Source organism: Acomys russatus, chromosome 16 (genome assembly GCF_903995435.1).
Source record: "Acomys russatus chromosome 16, mAcoRus1.1, whole genome shotgun sequence".
Classification (NCBI taxonomy): domain Eukaryota; kingdom Metazoa; phylum Chordata; class Mammalia; order Rodentia; family Muridae; genus Acomys; species Acomys russatus.
Genome location: NC_067152.1, coordinates 3,685,170 through 3,705,489, shown reverse-complemented (window position 1 = coordinate 3,705,489; position 20,320 = coordinate 3,685,170). Strand labels below are relative to the sequence as shown.

The window sequence follows — 20,320 nt, the reverse complement described above, 5'->3', positions numbered from 1 at the left end:
TAGCCTTTGGTCCTCAGCTATTACCTGGAGCTCCTGCCTCCTAGTCTGAAAGAGAATCCAGCTTCCCACCTTTACACGTCGGTCATTTTTCCCAAGAGCCCTTAGGGGCAAACGTTATGAGTTGTGCACGGTCTCGGGCTGGGAGCTTTGATGAGAGATATTTTTCTAAACCTCTTGCATGCCGTTAGAATAACTGGTTCTGTCTTTTTTTTTTTTTTGGTTTTTTGAGACAGGGTTTCTCTGTGTAGCCTTGGCTGTCCTGGACTCACTTTGTAGACCAGGCTGGCCTCGAACTCACAGCGATCCACCTGCCTCTGCCTCCCGAGTGCTGGGATTAAAGGCGCGCGCCACCACGCCCGGCGGTTCTGTCTTAAACACCTGCTAGCTACGTAATGGGGGGCCACACATATTTAGTGCAGGTGGCTCATTTTGCTCTTACATATTCCGTCTCACCAGAAATGGCAAAAAGTCCAGACAAGAATCTCTCTAAGCCAGTGCCTCTCAACCTTCTTAATGCTGCAACCTATAATATTGTGGTCACCCCCAACCATAAAATTATTTTCATTGCTACATCGTAACTGCAATTGTGCTAATGCTATGAATTGTAATGTCATTATCTGTGTTTTCCAATGGTCTTAAGTGACCCCTGGGAAAGGGTTGTTCAATCTCCAAAGAAGTTGCAACCCTCAGGTTGGAACCCATTGTCCCGGCTGCCCTGGAACTCACGATGTAGACCAGGCCATACTCAAACTCATGGAAATGCACCTGCCTTTGCCTCCCAAGTGCTGGAATTAAAGGGGTGTGTCACTACGCCCAGCTACAAACAAACTTGTAATGAATGAATTCAAAAAGAGTCCCAGCAGTTTCCACAAGGAAGACGCGAGGCAGTGACTGCAAAGTTTCAGATCTGAAAAACCCAGTAATTGAAATAAACTCACCAAACAGGTCCAGCGGCAACATGGTGGGGGCAGAGGAAAGACTTGTCTGTCCATCCGCCTGAAGACAGAATAGCTGATAGTCTCCAGCCAGGACAATGGGAAACAGAGTTTCAGAAACGAGCACCCAGGGACCTGGGGAGACGCTCGGTGTCCCAAACAAAGAATGAAAGGCAACAGCCAGGCTACTTTCAAATGAGCATCCTTGTCAGGAATACGGCAAGAGGATGTAAAAAAAATGTAACTGCAGCAAACAGGAGACAGTAGAGCATGAGGTCAGACACTTACATCATCCAGGAGAGGGACTGAGGAAGCCTGGAGAGCAGAAACAGCCGCCTGGAGACGCTGACCCACAAAAAGAGTTCCAGGAAGAAGGTCTTCTCTTAGGTCAGACTTCCGGTGAGCCATGGCCACCACAGGCATCGATTGTTACATCGGGAAGGCGACTGAGCGATCCGCCTTCCAACTGTGACCAAGAACACAGTGTTTTGTCTTTTACTCTCCTGTTCTCTTGGACTTGGTAGTTTTATTCTTTGGGGCATTTTGCTGTCTGACCTTTTCTTTCTCACAGAGCCAGCCAGTCAGTCCATGTGCAGACATGGGGTCTTGTGAGACACTTTGAGACATGCTTGGGTATGAATTATGTGGATGTGGGGGGGATACGGGGTGGCTACGTTATCTCCACCGCCCCTTCTCAATGATCTTAAATAACACCCAACAATTTATTAGTATAATGCATATTATATTTAGCCAGTGAGGTGTTTTTCATACAAGCATAAGGATGTGAGTTCAAATCCATAGCACAAATATGAAAAAAACAGGCGTGGGAGCGTATGTCTGTAATCCCAGCACTGGGAAGGGCAAAACGGGGGCTTGCTAGCCAGCTAGTTTAACCAGTGAGCCTCAGGTTTGGGAACATGGGAGCAGTTAGCACACTCTTTCTACATTTGCTGACCGGAAAGGAGAGGGCTGAGGCTTTGTTGTAGCTAAAGGGAAAACAGCTTGTGAAGACAGACAGACGCTGGACAGTGGAAGATGGAGGGGCGGAGGTAGAGGTAGGATGTGGAAAAGAACTGCTGACTCTTGAGAAAGGAAAATGCGGATTGAAGGTATTTTTATTATTATTATTATTATTATTATTATTATTATTATTATTATTATTTTAAATTTAAGATAGGATTCCATTTATCCTTTGCTGGCCTTGAACTTCCTATGAAGCCAAGATTGACTTTGAATTTCTGGTCTTCCTATCCGCACTTTGTGAGTACTAGGATTAAAAGCATGCGCCACAATGTTCTGTTTATGGAGGGCTGGGGATAAAATCCAGAGCCTCTTACATCTGTCTAAGCGGGCATCTCGCCCATTAAGCGCTACACTCCCCGGTCCCAAGACATCCTATTTAGGGGACGCCGAGAGACACCGTCTCTCTCCTCTCAGTCACCTGCTGAAAGGAGGATGACGCCGAGATGAGAGAACTGAAGGTTGAAGGTGCAGAAAGATGTGCTACGAAGACCACCCGGAACAGAGTGGCTCATTCAGGCCGCCTTACAAGCTAAACCACAATGTTCAACCGTGCTGCTTAAAGCTGTAAAATAACGAACTGTCCGTCAGGTGGCGGTCTCTACGGAGGCTCGCGTATCCCATCAACCCTGGCGCTGGGGGGGGGGGAAGGGGGGGTGGCGGCGGGGCGGGGGCGAGGAAAGGAGGCGTGGAGCTGACTCTCTAGCCCTCAACGCCGCTACTCGTCTGTCCCGACTGACGTTGGACAACAAAGATGGCGGCGGGAACCAGCAATTACTGGGAAGGTGAGGGCGAGGCCTCCGGGTGGGTCCTGCTGGGTTCAGAGGGGACTCAGAGAAGGCTTGCTCTTGAGGGAGGCAGCAGATGGGAAAGCCAGGCCTCCCTCGGAAACGGGCATATTGCGGGACGAGGTTGTCCGAGGGGGAGCCCCGGGGCCTGGGAACTTGGGGAAGGGGCTGGACGGAAGGGGTTGGGGTGAAGTGGAGGGAGCCGAGCAGGAGGCGCCTGGGGCTCCGGGTGGACGTCTCCGTCGGGTGGGGAGACTCCGAGGAGGAGGCTTCGGGGACGAACTCTTAGGAGGAGAGTGCCAAGCGACCATGTCCAGAGCCCGGAAGACGAGGAGTCAGAACCCTGGAGTTGAGGTGACTGTCTGAAAACTAAGAGCGAGGAACTTAGCGCCGGCCTGGGGGATAGTTTGGAGTGGAGTGTCTCCTCCTGGGTCCCTACTGGCGACTTGAGACGGAGGCTACGTCGACAATTGGGCGACAGGATCCTGAAAATAACTTTACCTTCTGCCCTGGACTCCAAGATCGGTTTTGTTAAAATGATAAAGTCAAAGGGTTCTAATTAATACGTTTCAAGAAAACATTCAGTCGTGCTTGCTTAATTACTGAAACTCTGTGCACTTAAGTGAGGTCATATGAGAAAAAAAAACTTTCCTAGCCCACGATGATCACAAAGGTGAGAAATGGCTCCCATTTTTATCATTAACTGTTTGCTTCCTTACTTTTTTTTTTTTTCTTTTTTTTTTTAATCTGTTCCCTCTTTCCGTCCATTGAAACCCCTGGGAAGTAAGGTATTGTTACCATCAGCCAGTTGATGTTTTCCATTAGACAGAAAAAATAACTAGAATTACAGAGAAACATGCATATAGTTTAAAACATGTATTTAAAATGCCCATTGGAAATACTTGTAGTAGCTAGAATTTATTTTTTAGTTTTGTGTAAGTGGCTACTGGTATCTTTGATAGTCATTAGGCTATGGATTTTTTTTAAACACTGTGCTGTGTAAGAATTAGTGCAAGCCATTATTGGCAATATACCTTTGTGCCACAGGCTTTACGCATGTAAAGAAAAAAAAAACCTGAAGGTAGAGGTTTTTTGATTAACAGAATTGTCAGTAAATCCCAGCGACAGTAGGTGGCTGACCTGACGTTGGGAGTGGGATTTGGTCTCCGGGTAGATACACTCCGTCACTTAGTTCTGCTTCCCGCCTTTGATTGCAAAATATAGTGAATCAGTGTTTTCATAGGCTTTAGCCCTGAGACACTCTTACATTATTCCTTCCTGTGTTTCAGTCCTTTCATTGAACTCCACTATGAATAAGAATATTCAGATATACACACACATATGTATATACATATGTGTGTGTTTGTGTGTGTTGTATGTGTGTGTGTGTGTGTGTGTGTGTGTTCCAGGCATGGCATTTTTCATTCAGCCCTTTAGAAGCCAAGCTGTTATACCAGCTTATCTGTTTGCTTATACTTTGAAAACATATGGGTTTTGGGACTTTTTTGTTTTGTTTTGTTTTGGTTTCGGTTTTGGTTTTGGTTTGGTTTTTGAGACAGGGTCTCTCTGTGTAGCCTTGGCTGTCCTGGACTCCCTTTGTAGACCAGGCTGGCCTCGAACTCACAGAGATCTGCCTGCCTCTGCCTCCTGAGTGCTGGGATTAAGGCACCATGCCCAGCAAAACATATGTTTTTTTAAAAAACTTGTTACAGTTGTATTTTGCCTTGTTCATAGTGCATTGTCCCTGACTCCCAGAGTGGTGGGATTGCAGGCATGCACCACCGTGCCCAGCACACTGTTCTTAACCTCTACTTACCTTCCCCACAGTGTTTTTGAAAGATCAATTTTTATTTTTTGTTGATTTGCTTTTTCTTTGTGTTTAATTGCTAAGGTATTTTGCCTGTTTGAAAAGAATCCCAAAATCCTAACACAGCTTCAAAACATAAAAAGAAAACTCTGGCTTCTTACAAAGTTAGCTGGTAAAAACCATTTTCACTTCTTTGTGATTTATATTCTTTCCTTGTTTTCCTTCAAGTTACAACTTTTGGTTATTTCTGTAAAAGTAACCTCAGGGATGTTCCAGCATTGGTTGTCAAGCTGTCTTTGAAAGGAAAATGACAGGTTGTGTGTCCCCTGCTACCACTTCCGTCGTTATGCCCGTCTGAAAGTTAAACTTACTTGAACAATTTATTTTCTTGGGTATGTCTTCTTTGGTTTCTGGGGAACTAGATCAGAAATCAGTACATGCTGATTTTTCAATATCTACTGATGAACTAATGATTTACTTTTGTAATTTTCTTAAAGATCTCAGGAAACAAGCTCGGCAGCTGGAAAACGAACTTGACCTGAAACTAGTTTCCTTCAGTAAACTGTGTACGAGCTACAGTCACAGCAGCGCCCGAGACGGAGGCCGCGATAGGTATAGGTACTACCGGATTCCCTCGTTTGCCTTAAACTAAGTCATGTTTTCAAAAGTAAACTGAGATGCGGAACCCTATGACTTGGTCTGCTGGGGGGCTGTTGACAGGTCGATCTCTTTGTCATTGTCTCTGTGTGTGTTATCTTATTGGAATTCTTTGTAATTCTTGAGACTAACATTTACTTGAGCTCTTTAGACAAAGCTTGTAATAGCTCAAGAAGATGAGTTTATATCAATAATAAGTTTCTTAAGCCAGGCCTGTGCTCCCGTCCCATCACTTGGAGGCCAAGACAGGAGACACATGACTGGGAATCCATCCTGGGCTCCATAGCAGATTAAAGAAATTTCCGTCTCAGTTAGTCCAAGGAAATGTCTGCTTTGCCCACAGTGATTTTTGTTTCCTTTTTGCTTTTTGAGACAGGGTTTCTCTGTATAGTCCTGCTGTCCTAGAGCTCACTCCGTAGACCAGGCTGGCCTTGAACTCATGGAGATCCGTCTGCCTCTGCCTCCCCAGAGCTGGAATTAAAGGCGTGTACCACCACCACCTGGCTGAGTTTTGCTTTCTAATTTCTGAATGAAACTGAGGAGCTGTCCAGATACAGAGTGTGCAGACCTTTTTTTCTGGTGTTTATTTTAGAATGAATGAATCTAGTGCAGGACCCTCCCCACCGTGGAAGCTAGCTTTTTTGTTTGTTTTCACGGAAGCTAGTTCTAATGTTTGATTTGATTTTTTTTTTTTTGAGAACCTAGCATATTACAAGTAAAGGAAGATTATATTTTTAAATCTATGATTACTTTAAGTTAATCATTTGTTTAAAAAAATCAGGAAATGTTTGAGATACTTAGAAATCTAAGGAATAGCATCAAGAACCCTTTTTTGTTAGCGTTTCTCTCTTTTTTTTTAAGGTATTTTCTTTTTTTTTTTTTTTCTATAATTTATTTTAATTTTATTTTATGTGCATAGGTGCCAGGGTGTCAGGTCCCCTGGAACTGGAGTTAGAGACAGCTGTGAGCTGCCATGTGGGTGCTGTGACTTGGTCCTCTGGAAGAGCAGCCAGTGCTCTTAGCCACTGAACCATCTCTTCAGCCTCTTTTTTTTTAGGAAATAATCATTGCAAATTCAAACAAAGCCTCTAATAGCATCCCACGTTATCATCCTCATTTACCTGTAAATGTCACTGTTTTGTTTCATATCTTGATATTTCTCGGCAATTCATAGTATCTTACAAAGGCTATTTTGCAGTTTGCTTTTTTAATTTAACATTATCTTTGAGGTTCAGCTATGGGTGCACTTAACTCAGTCTGTATTTGCTATATATATATATTAAATAACTGTATTAGGATTTAACTATTTGATGGGCGTTTCTAATTTTTGCTAATTAATAATAATTTTAATAGCTAACGTAATCACTGTATTGAAAGTTCTGTTCTTAGAGCTTTGTATAAAAGCTGTTGTGAATATTTTCATCCAGACTATACGTGTATATATATACACACACACACACACACACACACACACACACACACACACACACACACACACACACACACACACACACACACACACACACACACACACACACACACCCCCTAGCAGTGAGATCATTGATAGCACAGTTATCACTTGTAAATCAAATCTTATTTTTCAAAGATTAATTGAGGGTGGATTTTTTTTAGTTAATAACAAAACTGAGCTTGAATCTAAACTTATGCCCTCACTCCAGAACCTACTATATAATGTGTGTGCGTGTGTGTGTGTGTGTGTGTTCCAACAAAAACTTCTCACTATCACAACCAAAATGGTGGTCCTTTTTTCATAAGGGCCTATAGCTTGCAAAGTTAGCAGGGCCATCTGTTGACCTTGGGACCTAAACAGAAGTTAGCAGCATGTCCCATGGACCTCGGGGCAAGGTGTTGCTTTCACTTATTTCACTCACCAAGTAAGAAGAGTGAAGATTTTTTTTTCTTTTTTAATGAGTACATTTTCTGTTCAGAAAGCACTTTTTGTTTTTTCCTGGATTTAAGGCTCACATTTGGTTTTACCAGTGAATATGCAATTTTAGAACTCAAGTCTGTCCGGAAATAGTATCGCATGATGATCTTTCTGTGTTCTCTGCTCGGGTTCCCTCTGAAAGAAGCACTGTCTTGGAAACAGTGAGTTCCGCTGCAGACTGGGACTGAGTCTGCCTTCTCAAGAGAGCCTAAGGTTGGTTGTGAGGTGCAGGCTGAGGCTGGAGCCCTGTGGCAGGGACTGTGTTCCCCAGCACTGGGGAACAAAGTAAAGACTGTGCGCGCTGAGTGCTCTGGCTGATGCCCGGAGTGGAAGCATGTCGCACAAATAGTCAGCAATGGCCAGAGCTGTGCTTTCAGGAATCTGCAGGGTTTTATATGTTGAGAATCCAGAGCTGAGGGTCATCACACACCTATCATGTGAATTAAATTGAACTGAACCCTAATATTGCAGAGAATGAGTTTTTGACTATTTCCCTGAACAGCTGTACTGTCCTAAGACTGGTGGATATGAAATATCCAGTGGTAGAGAGCCCTGTTGTTCATCCTTTCAGCAAATATTTAAAGAACATAACTAGTCACTATTTGCCAGGTGCTGGCATATGTCTATGAAAAGACAGGCAGTGTCCTTGACTTGTACTGGCCCACTGTTCTTTAAGTGTATCTGGGAGGGAGGGTTTGTGTTAGTGGTACACAGAGCGCCTTTCTTAGGAGATGCCCTCACAATCATGGCTCAGCTGTGACACAGTAAAGAACTGATCCCAACCCCCACACCAAGCTGCACTCAACCCTGTTTCCTTCTTATGTCTGCTTCCCAAGTGCTGGAACTATAGGTGTTTATCACCATGCCTGGCTAAGAATTAGATGTTTTTATGTCATGTTGCAAGGTGTATGATATAAATGGGAATGTTTGAAGAAGAAATAAAGCTTAAGACCTGCTTAATCATCTAAAATAATCCTTCTTAATGCCTGTGCATGCCTATAATCCTAGCACTTAAGAGAGGGGGACAGAAAGATCACAAGTTCCAGGCTAGCTTGGCCTGTGTATATAGAGCAAGCCTCTGGCTTTAACCAAAAACAAACAACCTCTGGGCCTGGAGAGAGAGGCCAACAGCTATGAGCGCTTATTGCTCCTTGCAGAGGACCCAGGGTTGATTCCTAGCAACTACACAACCAACTCACAGCCGCCTGCTGCCCTCACCTGGTCTCTCCCAGCTCCTGCGTGCACGGGACGCACATACACTCACACAGGCAAAGAAGCACAACCATAAGTTAAAGTAATCCTGTAAACATTTTTATTAGCTACTTTTTGGCTGTTTCACTGATTGGTTTTATTATGAAAATAAGCATATGGCTTGGCAGTGGTGGTGCACGCCTTTAATCCCAGCACTTAGGAGGCAGAGGCAGGTGGATCGCTGTGAGTTCGAGGCCAGCCTGGTCTACAAAGTGAGTCAAGGCTACACAGAGAAACCCTGTCTTGAAAAACCAAAAAAAGAAGAAGAAGAAGGAGGAGGAGGAGGAGGAGGAGAAGAAGAAGAGAAATAAGTACACAAGGGGAACATTAGTAGTGAAAGTTCTTTTTGATGTTGAGTTGATGACTTAACCTTTGAGTTGCCACATTCATATGCTATAGAAGGGCGGGGCTAGGTCTTCACTCAGGTTGGAGAGTGTAATTCATTTTGTTTGTGTTGGGAATAACTGATCTGTATTATATTGCTCGTGTGACCATATGTATAGTGTGGGTTCCTAACAAAAGTTCTTGGTTTTTCAGAAGAAACTAATGAAATTGAGAATTTGAGTCTGTTAGACATCTTTCATCTGTAAAACGTCAAGTTTCTGACCAGCTATTTTGATATAAAGAGACGTTAAACAGGTTTTTGTAAAATAGTATGAGATGAGTGCACATTGTGAGTGGGAATACGGAGAGCTAGTGTGAGAGCTGGCTGCACATGGCTGTAGCCTGAATGCTGTCTCCTGAGCCTTCATAACTGCTTATCTAATCAGCTCATTTAAACCTGCTTTATTTCTGGATAAGAGTCACTAAAGGAAGAGAGAATTTAAAGGCATAAGAACCCATAATTTTGGAGAAAAGCTAAAGATTATTTCTCATAGGCCTCATAATGTAATCTATAGCCTATTTCCCCCCTCACTATTATAAGGACTTTTTGGCTTCCTTTTCATTTCTTGTTCTTTCATTTGGAGAATAGTAAACAGCATTTGGAATGTCTTTATATTCATTTATAGTTTGTACTGCATATAGTATATTAGACGTGTGGCATTGTTTTAATAGAAAAACAAAGTCATAATTAAATTTTTAAAAGTTGCATTTATTTATATGGAGGGACTAGAGTACACACTGCCAGAGGATAACGTAGAGGAGCTGCTGGTTCTCTGTCTCTGCTGTGTGGATCCCAGTAATTGAAATCAGGCATCAGGCTTAGCAGCAAGCAGCTTTATCCACTGAGCCATTAAATCAGTCTTTAAAGAAAAAGAAGGAGGGCTGGAGAGATGGCTCAGTTCTTAAGAGCACCGCCTGTTCTTCCAAAGGTCCTGAGTTCAATTCCCGGCAACCACATGGTGGCTCACAACCATCTATAATGTAACCTGATGCCCTCTTCTGGCCTGCAGGTGTACAAGCAGACAACACTGTATACATAATAATAAATAAATCTTTTTTTAAAAAAAGAAAAAGAAGGAATGTTTCGGGGTTCATTTGACCTCTGTAAGAAAAATTACCGTATTTTAAGGGTGTTTTAAAGGTCTAAGTAATGGAATTTTTAAAATTCAACTTCTCTTTAGTTCCGACACAACACCCCTCTTAAATGGATCAAGCCAAGACAGAATGTTCGAGACGATGGCCATTGAAATTGAACAGCTTTTGGCAAGGGTAAGTGCCCTCAGGTAAACAGTAGTTTGCCGTTTGTTAGATATGACTCTTCGTTATTTTGTTCATTGAAACCACGTGCATTCAGGGTGTGTTCCTTCTCTGACCCCCTGAAGTGTCTCCAGATTGTAACGTGTTCTTTGTGGGAGTTATGGTTTGACTGGGTCTTGTCTTGTTTACTGTCGGCAAAGAGAGCTTACACGCAAATAATTTACTTGAGCTGTTTTTAGTGCTTTTCAAAATATTTTCTTCTTTCCTTTCTAGCTTACGGGAGTAAACGATAAAATGGCAGAGTACACCAGCAGTGCCGGGGTCCCCTCGCTGAACGCAGCACTCATGCACACGCTGCAGCGACATAGAGACATTCTGCAGGTGACGTATTGGCATAATATCTTTATGGTATCAAGGTAACATGGAAGAGGAGTAATTAACTGTTTAGAATATCATCTTAGCAAATATCAAAAGTATAACAAAACAACATAAATATTTAAATATTTATTAGGTCGTATTAAAATATTGAAGTACAGATTGGGAGGCAGACATTTTTATTACCAAGTAAGTTAATCAACCATATGGTTTAACTACTCTTTAAAAATTGGTACACAACTTTAAATCCTAGCACTCAGTACAAGGACAACCTAGTCTCTACAGTGAGTTCCAGGTCAGCCAGGACACATAGTAAGGTCTTGTCTCAAGGTGGTGATGGTGGTGGTGATAGGAACAGGGTGAGTTCAAATCCCTAGAACCCATATCAAGATGGCCACGTGTATGTGTGTGTTACCAATAAAAATTAGATGGCATGCAACAAATATGATATGGGGAGATTTATTTGAGGAAAGGGAGAGGAGTTAAGGCCTGAGGCGGCCATGAGGCGGGGTGGGGGAAGTGTGTCTTCAGAGACAGTGCAAGAGTAAGAGTGTAAGAGACAAAGAGAGAGACGAGGTAGCAGGTTTGGCTTTTTGTCCTGGGCCTCTGGTGGCGGCTGCAGATGATGATGTCAGACGTTGCTAGAGCAACCTAGAGGCAGGCCATTTATATGCCAACATTGTGTACCTTGTGGGAGATGGAGGCAGATGATCCTCTGACCTTGCTGGCCAGCTATCCTAGCCAAAACAGTAAGCTTTAGATTCAGTGAGAGACCCTTTTTCAAAAAACCTGACTGAAGCCAGGTGTGGTGGCGCACGCCTTTAATCCCAGCACTCGGGAGGCAGAGGCTGGTGGATCGTCAAGGCCAACCTGGTCTACAAAGTGAGTCCAGGACAGCCAAGGCTACACAGAGAAACCCTGTCTCCAAAAACAAAACAAAACAAAAACAAAAACCTGACTGAAAGCAATAGAAGAAGTTGCCCATGTTTATGTCTGGCCTCTGCACACATGTGCACAGGAAACACATGCACACGTACATGTAAAGGATAGGAGGTTTTTTTGTTTTTGTTTTTGTTTTTTCCATTTCTTGACTTGGGATTGAACTCTGAGTAGGCTTGGCCATCTTGTTGGTCCACAAATAGAAATTTGAGTACGGTGGCCTGTAACTATAATCCCAGCACCCACCAGGCAGAGGCAGGTAGGTTGCCACAAGTTGGAAGTCAGCCTGGTCTGTGAAGTGAATTCTAGGCCAGCCTGGGCTACATAGCGGGGTCTTGTCTTGAGGAAAGCAACATCAGGAAGGAATAGAAGTACATTCAGGGGTAGAGTTGGTGGTGAGCGTGCACACGGCCCCATGCTGAGTCCTCAGGAGTGCAGGTGCATGCCCGTGCCCTCACTCACACACAACCAAGGACCAACAATAATTGCCTAATGCAAACCTGCGAGCGTTGGGTTAGAGCTGGCATCATGACCGGCGGCAAAATGCGGAAAGCTTTCTCACTAGAGAGAGAGGGTAAGGAATGCAGCTCAGGGGTAGCATATACACAGAGCCCTGCTGGTCAGACCTACAGTCCCAGCCCTTAGAAGAGGCGGAGAATCACAAGTTCAAGGCTAGACCGGACTGAGTTAAACCCTGACTCAGGAAATAAAAGAAGGAAAAAAGCAAAACAAGAAGAGGTACAAACACCAGAAATGTCTGACGTTGTTTTGGAGTTTCTTACTGGAACAGTTAATTAAAAACAACAGCAAAATCTGGGAGATAAAAGTATATTAATAGTTTGTGTTGAGACTGGATGTTGATTTATTTCAGGATTATACACATGAATTCCATAAAACCAAAGCAAACTTTATGGCAATACGGGAAAGGGAGAATCTCATGGGATCAGTACGAAAAGATATTGAGTAAGTTACCTTTCCTGTTACTGTATAGCATGTGTATGAGGGTTCAGGCTGTGCCTGTGGGTAATTGCGAGTAGCAAAACCAGGATTTAGATGTCAGGGTTTCTGATTTTCATCCCGTTGTCCTTTGTGCCTTGCTCCAGTATGGGCTGAGTCTACTTTGCCGTCTTCCAGTCTTCCCGTGAGCCCTTGCCAACCTCGATCTTAAGCATAGCTTGAAAGATCCTGCCCCATCCATGCTAAGAACGGCATGACTGCCACAGCTGAAGGGTCCGTGTCCAGTCTCTTGCTTCACTCTGCTGCCCTGGCACTTATGTTAGCATCCCTGAAATCCTGAGCTATGTTTGCATGGGGGCAGGCATTTCCCAGTTTAATACAAAGTCAAAACCTTATGTGAGACTAAGGACCTCCAGCGTTTTACAGCCATCTCGGTCTGCAAGATTTGTTCTTTTCTTCTATTCCTCCCCCTCCCCATCAACAGCATAACCTAGCATTCTACATATATTTCTAAGTCCTGTGGAGTGTCTGATGCTGAAGACTGCCTCTTCTGGTTTTGTTTTCTTGAGGAGTAGGTTAGGCTGGCTTTGAGCGTTTCTGTCTCTGCTTCTGAGGGCTGAGATGGCAGGTGCGTCTCCGCCTAGACAGCTTTCCCATTTTGGACTATCTAGTGATGCTGCCGTGGTGCCGTTTGTGATAGTTTATGATGGTTATACCAACTAGGACACACGCTCATCACAACCAGTATGTGGAACGTGTGCTCTGAGAAACCTGTTCCTAGAGAGCCTCTCTGTGTGGCATTAGCAGGCCTGGGACTTGCTGTGTAGAGCAGGCTGGCCTCAAACGCTGACTCCTAAGAGCTGTGAGAAAAGGTGTACACTACCACGCCTGACCTATGTACTGTGACAGCTTAATAGTATGACAGTTCTGTTGACTGGAATGCATAAGCCTTGTTTAATGTCTGTACAGTTGCCTGACACACACATTTTGAAGACTGCAGTCAGAACCAACGCAAACACTGGCCTTTAATAACTATACATTTGTGGGAGCCACTAGAATATAACTTCTTCATTTTTGAAAAATTTTGATAAAAATTCATTCCTTCATTTGTTGTCTGAGTACCAGCTGTGGACAAGGCATTCTGTAGATGTTGATGTGAAAAGGCCAGCTTGGCCTTGAAGGAGTTTATCATCAAAGTGCCAGAGGTGACCTTGTTAGTGAGGTAATGTACTAATACAGGGGTTTCGTTTGTTGGTTTGGTGGAGGATTTTGTGCTGTTTTTGCATTCTATATAATCCTTTTCCATTTACTCCCCTTTTGGTTCCCCGGTAGTATTCTTCTGAAAGAGGTAGCTGTCGTTAGGTTACCTTACAAATGTAGGCCCTGAGAGGCTTCCTGAGATGATCTGGCTGCAGAGCGGTGTCATGTAGATGTGGGAGTCCCTGCCTCTCAGCCAGCCTTCAGGTTTTGTATCGTGACCCTCTTTTCTTAGACATTGGCACAGTTCAGGAATTTTTAAAACAATTTGTTCTTAAAGGCCAGGTTTGATGGCACACGCCTTTAATTTCAGCACTTGGAAGGCAGAGGCAGGTAGATCTCTTAAGTTCAAGGCCAGTTTGGTTTACAGAGAGAGTTCAGGACAGCCAGAGCTACACACAGAAACCCTGTCTCAAAAACAAAACAAAACAAAAACAAGAAAGAAAGAAGAAAATGAGAGTTTTGATGGCAGTAAGGGTCACTGAGTGTGCCAGGATTGAACAGTTGGCCTGCAGTGTTCCTGAGGCTCCGGCTGATGAGCAGGAAGGATAAGTCAGTTCCGTAGCCTTCTTGTCCCATGTGCCATGTACTAATTAGTCCAAAGTTTTGCTTCTGTTGGAGAAAATGATACAGAAGTTAATACACAAAGGAAAAGTAAGGTTCCCTGTTAAGAAGCTTGGGTTGTTTTGATGAAAATCAGAAAACCCCTAAATCTAAACTGGAGAAGCATTTGTCTTTTACATGTGTGGTAGTAGTGTTTTAGGGAAATTCAAGCATTATATTGTGATTGTGTGCTTGAAACTACAGAGAGCACAGTCTGCTCTCTTCTGCCAGCACTAGGGTTAGTCCCTTAGCCTGATGCTGCAGGACCTTCTAAATGTTCTTGCGTTTTCTTGCCGTTGCTCTAGGTCATATAAAGGTGGGTCTGGTGTAAACAACCGGAGAACTGAACTGTTTTTGAAAGAACATGATCACCTTCGAAAGTGAGTACTCCCCGCTTCCTTAAAGACACGGTATTACATAGCAAGGACTGTGCTGGCGAGAGGGCGCCCTGCTCTGAGTGGATCCCGTGGAAATGGATGGCAGCTCAGCAGCCATAGGTGAAAGATGCCCCTCGCGGATTTCACTCTGCTCTTTGTGTGTCTTCTCTTTTAGCCAGCATACTGCTGTGCTGCAGTTATCCCTGCTGCAAGCTACTAACGTATCCGTAGTAATGGCACTGACAAGTGATGCCTGAGTGGCCTCCTGCCACAAATGCAAAACAAACAAACAAACAAAGGATGCCAGCAGAAAACGATTGAGTGTGTATGTGTCTTAAAACAAGCCCCACATTCTACTCCTGTGTCTTCTGTTTTCCTCCATGACTTTTTTCTTGTTTGTATTATGTGGTAGATCTTAAGGGTCAGAATAGTTATCTGTGAGCTCAGCGTGTTAGCCCTTGAGTTCTGTAATAGTCAATGTTAGGAATTAGTTTGCTATTTGCTACTGAATGTCATTAATTGGTTATGTCTGATAAGCTTAAGGTACTGTTGAGTTCATTTGCCGTTAAAGGCCACCACTTTAAATATCAACTGTTAAAATCAAGGCACAAGGGCCTGGAGCAATAACTCGGTGATTAAGAACACAGCTGCTCTTGCCGAGGACCTGGGCTCAATTCCCAGCATCTACATGGCGGCTCACAACCATCTGGAACTCCAGTCACAGGGAATCCAGTGCCCTCTTCTGGCCTGCACAGCCACCAGGCACACATGTAGATGCATGTGTATGCACCCATACACATAGAAATGAAATAAAATGAAAACACAGGGCAGGGTGTGGAGGCACATGTCTGTAATCCCAGCTGCTTAGCAAGATGAGTCCAAATGGTTGCTCTGGCTCACCACTTCAAGATCACTCTAAGCCACAAGAGTAAGAGTGCATCTCAGCTGTACACACACACACACACACACACACACACACAGAGAGAGAGAGAGAGAGAGAGAGAGAGAGAGAGAGAGAGAGAGAGATCAAAGAAGTCATGATTCTTCTAGTGTTAGAACTGGTTATTTTTGCTTTCATTATCTATCTCTATGTGTGTGCACGCATGTATGTGTGTGCACATGTATGTATATATGAATGAAGAGGCCTGAGGGTGGGAATAACCCTCCTCTTCCACCCTGTTCATTAAGCAGGGTCGCAGCATGGCTAGCCTTTCTGCCACCTTGCTCTAGGCAGCTTTGCCTCCTTGTTCTGAGGCTTGAGTTGCAGGTGGTCCCGGACACCTCCTAGTGCTGTCCATGGGCTCTGGTCATCGTGCTTCCACGGTACCATCTCTACAGCTCCTTTTCTTCAGTTACACGCATTTGTGTACTATGTGTCCCAGCGTGTACATGGCGGTTGAGAACAAGTTCTGGGAGTCTACTCTCCCGTTCCACCACATGGGCTGCAGTGATCAAGCTCAGGTCCTTAGCCTGGGCAGCATGCTGAGCCATCTCATGGGCCCTAGTTGTTCTTTTATTTGTTGCACATTATTGATTGGCACAGGGGGCAGTTTCTTCCAGAATATGTTTAGTTATAGACCTAGATAGCCTCGGTAGTTGTTTCTGTGTCGGGTAAAGATGACCATGAAAGAACTTTACATCGCGTCCAAAATTATATCAATATATTCCTGGAGTGTTTCCAAGGTACTATATCCAAATAATAAAATATACAAATTATATTGCATTAGTGTTTCTGTATTTATTGCCTCAAAAAGGACAAGTCATCTGGTCATAATAACACAGGCTTATATATCCCAGCATTTAGGAGACTGAGACAGAACTTCACTAGTTTAAAGCCAACCTGATACACATAGTGAGTTCCAGCCCAGCTTAGGCTAAGCAGTGTGACTTTCTCTCAAAAAAGTAAGAAACATCAGCCGTGGTGGCACACACCTTTAATCCCAAGCAAAGGCAGGCGGATCTCTGTGAGTTTGAGGCCAGCCTGGTCTACAGAGCGAGTCCCAAGAGAGCCAGGGCTGTTAACACAGAAAACCCCTACTTTCAAAAACAAACAAACAGACAAAAGTAAGAAACACGAAACATCAGAAATATAGTAGTTTACTTCAACATGAATGATTTGGGCTGGAGAGATGCCTCTATCTATGTAAATATTATTGCGTAGGCATGATGACTTGAGTTCATGTCTCCAAAGCTTATGGAAAACCAAATGCAGTCGCCTGTGTGTGATCTCAGTGCTCCTACAGTGAGATGGGAGAGGAGATGGGAAACATCTGAAGTTCATGGGCCAGCTAGCCCGCCATGTACAGCAGCAAACAAGAGACTCTTTCTAAATGAGCTGAGTGGTGAGGACTGCACCCAAGGGTGTCCTCTGACCTCTGCACATACACTTACGCCCCCCCCCCCCACCATATGCACGCATATCAAACATACACACATACATAAGACAAAAAGTTATTTGAAATCCAGCAAGATGGCTCAGGGTTAAGGTACTTGCTGCGCCAAGCATGATAACCTGAACTTGATCCCAGGACCCACATAGTGGAAGGAGAAAAGCGATTCCTACAAGTCGTCTTTTGATTTGCACAAGTGGATTGTGGTATGTGCATGCCCACAATCACACATACATGTGCACACATACATGTGCACACAAAAATAAGTAAGATATATTGAAAAATATTATTAAATTATTGATGTCTAAAAGACTATACCAAAATAACAATTCACATTAAGATTTTTATTTGAGGACTTCAGAACATATTGTACATTATATTTTATAATACTTTTTCAGAAAGGTTTGCATTTATTTTGTTTACTCACAGTAAATCTTTTAAAAGTTTGATACAGGAAAAAAGTGAAGCTATTTAAGTACAGTTAATTTGTTTAAAGTTTAAAAAAAAGGATGAGAAAATAGAAATTGGGCTGTATCTTGCTTTCATTTCAAAGTACTTTATATGTATTTCTTTCAACATTGTTGTGAAATAAAGAAACTTAGAAACTTAGGCAAGAGAAAGTTGAATGGAACAGGGTTGCAGTATAGTTTAAGAGGGACTGTTAACACCTAGAAACAAGGATGTGGTCATTACTTTCAGAACACTTTCCAAATGCGTTTGGTCTTAATTCACCCTCCTCCTTCGGCTTTCCCAGATCCACCTCCGCTTCCTTTTCCACTCAGATTTGTGTCATTTTTTTTCTCCCATCAAATATTGTTGGCTGTGTGTCCCAGCACTGCAGCGTGGTCTGTTTGTCATGGGCTGCACCCTTTCCTGCCCAGCAGCTGACAGGTGTCAGTCGCTGCTCATTAGGGCCAGGACTCCACTCAACTGCCCTGTCTGTGCTGCAGTTGGTCTGGCTTGGGCTTGCACAGATCTTGGGCATGTGTTACAACTGGTGTGAGTTCACTGTGTGTCTATCCTGCTGCATCCAGAAGACACTGTTTTGTAGTCATCAAGCAACTCTGGCTCTTACACTCTTTCTGCCCTGTCTTCCACAACGATCCTGAGCCTTTGGAAGAGGGAGCTACCCTGTGGGATATATGCAACCCCTGTAGGGCTGCAAATTCTGTCATCTCTCTCTCTCTCTCTCTCTTTTTTTTTTTTTTTTTTGATTTTTTGAGACAAGGTTTCTCTGTGTAGCCTTGGCTGTCCTGGACTCACTTTGTAGACCAGGATGGCCTTGAACTCACAGCAATCCGCCTGCCTCTGCCTCCTGAGTGCTGGGATTAAAGGAGTGCGCCACCACGCCTGGCAATTCTGTCATCTCTTATTCTCTGTATCTTGGCCAGTTTTCGGTCTGTTTTTAATCATCACTTACTACAAGCAAAAGCTTCTCTTCAGAGGGTTGAGCAGGGCCTTAATTTGTAGACACAATGATACGTCATTAGGAGTTGGCCTGATATTATTATGTCCGTTTATCAGAAAACAAAACAAAACAGGGGCAGAGGAATGGCTCAGTGGATAAAGGCATCTACCACCAAGCTCACTCAGTGGGTTGTAGTTCTTCCTTAACCTTTTGAGTGATAATGGTGACAGCTCTGAGTTATCTCGATTGAACTTTCACTTGTGCATGCTGTCATTAAACTAGTCAGACTTTAATAATAAGGGATCTCTTTCTCTCACTCTCTCTCACACACACACACACACACACACACACACACACACACACACACACGCATGCACACACGCGCACACACACGCGCGCACACACACACACACACACACGCACACACACACACTTAAGCTGATAAATAAAAGCAAAGTGTAAGTTACTTCACATGTGGCTGAATTAATTTCAGAGTTTATTGAGGTGATTGTTTCCAGGCTCCTTCTTGCTAATATGGGGGTCTAGTTTTTTGATTGATTAATTAATTGTAGCTAGTGAGGGGAAATTGTCTTTCTCCTTAATTACTATAATATAATAAATTATATTATTTTCAAGCATTAAACTCAGTATTGAATACCTGGAATCCCACTTGATCATGAAATATTTCTTTTCTGGAACTGCTGGAACTAAGGAATTTTGCATCATTCTGAGGAAATCTAATCTAGTTTTCTGTTGTGGAAATGTCTTTGTGTGGTTTTATTAGGAGTAATACTGTCCCTCTTAAGTGGCTTGGGACGTGTCCCTTTCTCTGTTCCCTGAGTTTGTGCGGGCTTAGTGTTGCTTCCTTCTTCAGTATGGAGAGTTTACCAGTGAATCCATCCAGCTCAGGGATTCTTTGTGCTAAGATTTTCCAGTTATAAAGTGTGTGGGTGTTCATAGATAAAGGGTGTGAAGTCCGAATGTCCCTGGGCCAGTAGGTGGCTCACTGCAGTCAGCTCAGCGAGAGGCACAGATCGTCCTCTGCCAGAGGAGCTGGAAAACCACCAGAGAGAATGTGATATGTTCAGGGCTCCAGTGAAGTTTTAGCCGACTACAAACCGTAAACATAGGTGGAGTGTGCGTCGCAGAGCCTCTTACGCAGTCCACTTACTGAAAGAGCTCTTGCTCTGATATTCCCCTCTTCCCCAAGTCTCTCAGATGAATCAGCCTTTTCTGGGCCTATAGCTCCCTCCCAAGTGGGGTCATCTTACCAACTTAACTCCATTGCTTCATCCATGCCACGTTCTCCCTTTGCAGCTAGCTGCCTGCCACACGGCTTGTCCCTGTCACCTCCTCATGCTTTTGCTCAGTTTTATCCACTGTTTTAATACTTTTTCTTCCTCTCCTAGGTAGGCATTGTTCATTGACATGCTTAGGGTCTGTGCTCACTCGCCCCTCCTCAGGGAGGCCTTTCCTGGGTCTCTTAGCTCAGCTGGTCACCCTTGCTCTGGCTTCTTTGTTGTTTCCCTCAAAGCACTAAGATGGTGTATAGTGCTTTGTTCTTTGTGTCTTTTCCCTGTCAGATCCTCCTTGAGCACAGGCTCATGAGGAGAGCTTAGTCTACCGTAGCATGTTGGGATCTCCAGCCCCTGCTGTGTCATTAACATTGAACACCTAGTTGCTGGGTGGATCAGTAGTTATAAACAAGGCTCTTGGTTTTGCTTTCGTAAACATGAATACACATACCCTAGTATAGAAAACTTTACTTATTGAATTTATTGAATACTTCATATACATATACAAATATGAAATTAACATATAGGAAATATTCTTCATGTAACCAGTTATCTTTTACTTTGTAAAGTGAATTCCCTGTAAAATCCTTTTAAAATTTTAAGTTCTGGGACTGGAGAGATAGCTTATGGTGAAGAGCACTTACTACACACCCATGAAGACCTGGATTCAGC

The 20,320-nt window shown here is 43.6% G+C and overlaps 1 protein-coding gene across 2 annotated transcripts in view; it reads left to right on the top strand.

The window, feature by feature from the left end:
• The first annotated feature begins 2,638 nt into the window (after positions 1-2,638).
• Positions 2,639-20,320, top strand: part of Gosr1 (golgi SNAP receptor complex member 1) — a 28,965-nt gene continuing 11,283 nt past the window's right edge. Inside the window, exons 1-6 of one of the 2 annotated variants that reach the window (XM_051157996.1) lie at positions 2,639-2,740; positions 5,048-5,168; positions 9,972-10,059; positions 10,321-10,428; positions 12,233-12,324; positions 14,484-14,558. In XM_051157996.1, coding sequence (XP_051013953.1) covers positions 2,710-2,740; positions 5,048-5,168; positions 9,972-10,059; positions 10,321-10,428; positions 12,233-12,324; positions 14,484-14,558 — 515 coding nt within the window. In that variant the 5' untranslated portion in view covers positions 2,639-2,709. The remainder of the gene's footprint in view (positions 2,741-5,047; positions 5,169-9,971; positions 10,060-10,320; positions 10,429-12,232; positions 12,325-14,483; positions 14,559-20,320) is intronic. The other variant, XM_051157997.1, reaches the window with a different exon arrangement.